The sequence below is a fragment of the Mercenaria mercenaria genome, chromosome 10, assembly GCF_021730395.1.
Source record: "Mercenaria mercenaria strain notata chromosome 10, MADL_Memer_1, whole genome shotgun sequence".
Classification (NCBI taxonomy): Eukaryota; Metazoa; Mollusca; class Bivalvia; order Venerida; family Veneridae; genus Mercenaria; species Mercenaria mercenaria.
Genome location: NC_069370.1, coordinates 14787492 through 14792103, shown reverse-complemented (window position 1 = coordinate 14792103; position 4612 = coordinate 14787492). Strand labels below are relative to the sequence as shown.

Sequence of the window (4612 nt, the reverse complement as noted above, 5' to 3'; positions counted from 1 at the left end):
TTCTAAACTTTCTGGAATTCCCCAAGTTGTTGTTTCATAAACAAGTGCATCTTGGGAAACGAACCCGGATGAAAAAACATATGGTTTCTATTTAAAGTTACGCTATAAATAATCTCCAATCGAAGGTGGTATATCCCATATATCACGCGGTATGGAAGTGACGTATATCGGAAATCCGCGTGCCTTATGGGTAATTAGCGTGCCTTATGGGTAGTATATTCAAATATATTGGTGACGTATGACTGAAACATCCAATCGTAAATGATAATTTGTAAAATTTCCCATAAATCACCCGCTAAGTTCATAGTTCAAAAGTCAAACCAAAATGGATGCGCTCTTTGAAAGCAGTGACGAAGATTCAATTTATGGCGACGAATTTCATGGGTTTGACCCAACTGATATCGTGCAACCACGCAGACCGATCGATGAGATCGAATCAGACATTGATGTGAGTAGTGTTGAGTCGCCATCGTCGAGCGATGTGTCAGATGACGAGCCTGACAATGATCAAGAATGGACCAACAATTTCACAAATTTCCGGGTAAGCACGGGTCGGCAAAATAATTATGTCGTAGTTTAGAGTGATTTTTTTTTCAGACTTCAATCGCGCTCTGCAGCAATTAATCCTTATTTGTTTGCACAGATATATCTGAACAAAAATACAATAGATGCATGTAACCTCCCAATGTCAAGGTCACAGCTACAAAAAAAAAAAAAAAAAAAAAAGCCTGAAAAATGTGTAGCTAAAGTTACGCAGGTCATTTTCTGTGACCGAGTGCCAGAGTGTGGACCGTGAAATTGTTCTCTCACACAGGTGTCTGTTATAAATTATTGAAAAAAAAAGCAAGATATATCTATTTTCTGTTTAGAACCGAAATAAATATACATGTTTTTCAAAATAAATATACATGTTTATCATTTTTTCTTTACAGACTGCTGATTTCCGGGGACAGACAGGTCCAAGACTGCCCGATAACTTTGATGTTCAGACCGCCTCTGCTTTGGACTTCTTCTATCTGCTGTTCCGCCCAGCAATGTTCGCAGATATGGCAAGGCACACAAACAATTACGCACGTTGGAAGGCAACGCAGGACCAACCAGATGACAAGTGGGTGGAAACGAATGAAAACGAAATGAAGGCTTTCATCGGAATCAATGTTATAATGGGTATAAACGCTTTGCCAGAACTGGACATGTATTGGTCGTCAAATCCGTTGGATGGAAACTCAGCAATACAAAACATTATGACTTGTAACCGCTTTCAGAAACTGTCCCAATATTTTCAGGTATCTGACCGAGCTACAGAACCTCCTCGTGGAAGCCAGAATTATGACCGCCTGTATAAAGTGAAACCTGTGATTCAACACGTGTCAGAAACATTCCTAATGTCATACGATCTTTCACAGCAAGCAGCAGTAGATGAAGCGATGATCAAGTTTACGGGGAAACTATCATTCAGACAATATATGCCGGCTAAGCCAATAAAACGTGGGATAAAAATATGGATGTTGTGTGACTCAAATAGTGCATATTTGTCAAAATTTGAGGTGTACTTAGGGCGAAACACATACAATGGTGAAAATGGACTAGGCTACAATGTTGTAACGAAACTTACGGACCATCTTAGGCTTACCCATAGACATATTTTTTTCGATAACTTTTTTACAAGTGTGCCGTTGATGAAACAGTTACTTGATAATGGACTTTATGCTTGTGGAACAGTTAGAACGAATTGTGTAGGCTTCCCGGCAGAACTGAAAAAGCCGAACAACGTCAAGAACAGAGGTGAATTCAAAGTGCTTCAAAAAGGGGACACTCCATTGACAGCTTCTGTCTGGAAGGACAAAAAACATGTACACCACCTTTCGACACTGAGTCAGCCCGACGAAACACCGCTTGCTACCCGCCGTGCAGGAGCTGATGTGCTTCAGCTGAGACAACCCCACAGTGTTTCGGCATACAACAGGTTTATGGGTGGGGTTGATCTTCATGACCAACTACGCATGAAATATGATGTCGGCAGGAACTCCAAAAAATGGTGGAAGTATTTATTTTGGTTTCTTTTGAACTGTTCCATTGTGAACAGCTTCATAATGTTCAAAATGGTATCAAGACGCATAAACAAGAGGAAACGTATTAACCATCTGGATTTTCGCTTGGAACTTGTGCGAGATCTAATCGGAGGTTACTCCAAGAGGAAACGAAGTGGAATTGTACTCGATTATCCAGGCCTAGTTGATGTCCAGAACATTCATGGACATGTAAATGGACGATTGCCTGGTCCAAAGAGACGTTGCCAGTATCACATGAAGCAGCTGAACGCAAGGCGCGAGACAGTTTATGGATGTACAGTTTGTAATGTCCATTTATGCAAGGAAGGGTGCCATCACCGGTACCATAACCAGTAAAACTGTGTGAATATCTGTGATAATGAGTGTGTTAATTTTTTGGGTAGAAAATAACATGACTGCTGGAATTTCTAAGTGCAGAATCATGCTCATCTTGGATTATGACAGTGGATAATAATTTATACTGGATATATAAGTGTGTAAATAGTGTAAAATATTTATTTAGCAGAAGAACATGTTAGGTATTGAAAGCTTGTGTCTTTGAGGATTATCACGGAAAACTATGTACTTTTTGCAGATAAAGAATGTTCAAAGTGTTCGTCTTGGATTATGACAGTGGATAATAATTTATACTGGATATATATTAGTGTGTAAATATGTGTAAATAGTGTATAATATTTATTTGGCAGAAGAACATGTTAGGTATTGAATGCCATTTTATTTTTTTGTGGATTTAGAATAATGCGATTTTAGGTAAAAAAGGTAACGATGTCCAATTTTCTGACCAATTCAAGTTAGTACACTAGAACTTTTTCGGTGCTTGATATCCATTTGACAAATTTTTTTTTACAAATATTTCATTTTCAATAATTGCAAGCAAACAATTATCATTCTTTACCCTTAGTAAATGGATAGTTCAACAGGATCAGAGTAACTTGAGCAAGAATGTATATACTTGTTTTATATCAACCATATATGTGTTATTTTGTTCAATTTTGACAGATTTCTGCATTGTTTCTTGAATATAATTCTTAGATAAATAAATGTTAATAAATGTGAAAAATATTTCATTTATTTGCCATGAAATTATATAAATAATAACACAGAAAATAAAATTATTAGAACATTTTTATGTTTGTTTCACTTCAAACTGCCATTTTGGGCATTTGTGTTTATTGTACAGTAAAAAAAAAAATACCTTCAGAAAGGAAATTTTTTACCCTAAAAATCTTCTGTTGACACCCAGACCCTAGGATAATTAGAAAATACTGTATTTAAGCTCCAAAGAACATCACTGTAAAATCTGGCCATTTTTTCCAACACCTTATATGGAGATAGTGTCATGTATTGACTGTCTTATCTATTGGTTACTGATAAGCCTTTACCTGTATGCTGTATTGATAAGGAGTGTCCACTAGGTAAATTCCATATGAGGTAAAGGGTTAATGTACGAACATTCCTGACACGTGTGCAGATCTTTCAAAGCTTGCGAAAGGGTTTCTTTCTTACATAACATGCGTGCGGAGGCCTAAAAAAGGTATTTTATATGTTAGCTTATAATTTACTTGCAGGGTCTTGTCGTGTTTTGAGGGAAATTGCTGTTATTCATTGTTAAAGTTTCATAGTATCAATTTAGGACAGAATTGCATTTTTCAGATACAATACAATAGGGTTTTTGCACGAGGATGGTGCTGCAGTATTTTGCTAAATAGTCGATTGTAAACTTAGAATAGTCGAGCTAACAACATATCCCTAGTGAAAAAATCAATGGAATTCCAGTGGAATGCTACATAAATTCCACTGGAATCTGCTATGTTACTGGAATACCAGTGGAATTACCAAATATACCACTGGAACTGAAATTTGAAATACCAATAGAGGTGGAACTCCACTGGAATTTGAATTTGGAATACCAGTACAAGTGGAATTCCACTCAACTGAATTTCATGATTTGTGAATAAAATATAGCACCAGTTTTGGCGGAAAAATGATGGTTTTTATATAGTTTGAAATTCTGGACCAGATTTATGTGAATAGCATGGTATCAGCTACAGTAAGTGCCTTATATATGTTGAAAACAAAAGAAGTTTAAATCAATTATAAAATGTGATATTTTTTCTGTTTCTTTTATTCATATAATTCTAGTCAGATGCAGTCATATTTTTGTCATTGGTTTTCATGACTTTTATTCTTATACATGTAAATATTTTGATCAGTTCTTGATTTCCATGCTTCTTACTTTGTCAAAATATGTGTTTTTGTGTCCCCACTATGAGTGGTGGGGGCATATAATTTTAGTCTAGTGTCGTCCATGCATCTGTACGTCCATCCGTTTGTGTGTATGTGTGTAGGAAAAAAAAAGTGACGCGCCTAGCTCAAAAAGTATTTAATAAAAATTGATGAAATATTGCATAAGTCTTTAACATGATATGAACGTGTGCACCTTCTATTTTTCATCTGTCTCTGCTCCCTATTTCTAGAGTTATGGCCCCTGAAATAGTCAAAAAAGCACATTTTCACCTTGTGGCGCACCAAGCTCAAAA

General features: G+C 36.4%; 1 protein-coding gene across 1 annotated transcript; it reads left to right on the top strand.

The window, feature by feature from the left end:
• The first annotated feature begins 444 nt into the window (after nt 1–444).
• On the top strand, nt 445–3230 carry LOC128546311 (piggyBac transposable element-derived protein 4-like). The gene has a single exon (XM_053516713.1). The coding sequence runs from the start codon at nt 909–911 to the stop codon at nt 2406–2408; it is 1500 nt and encodes a 499-aa protein (XP_053372688.1). The 5' UTR covers nt 445–908; the 3' UTR covers nt 2409–3230.
• The last annotated feature ends 1382 nt before the right edge of the window (nt 3231–4612 follow it).

Excerpts from the sequence above, each read along its gene's own strand:
- LOC128546311 (XM_053516713.1), top strand. The coding sequence starts at position 909 with ATGTTTATCATTTTTTCTTTACAGACTGCTGATTTCCGGGGACAGACA.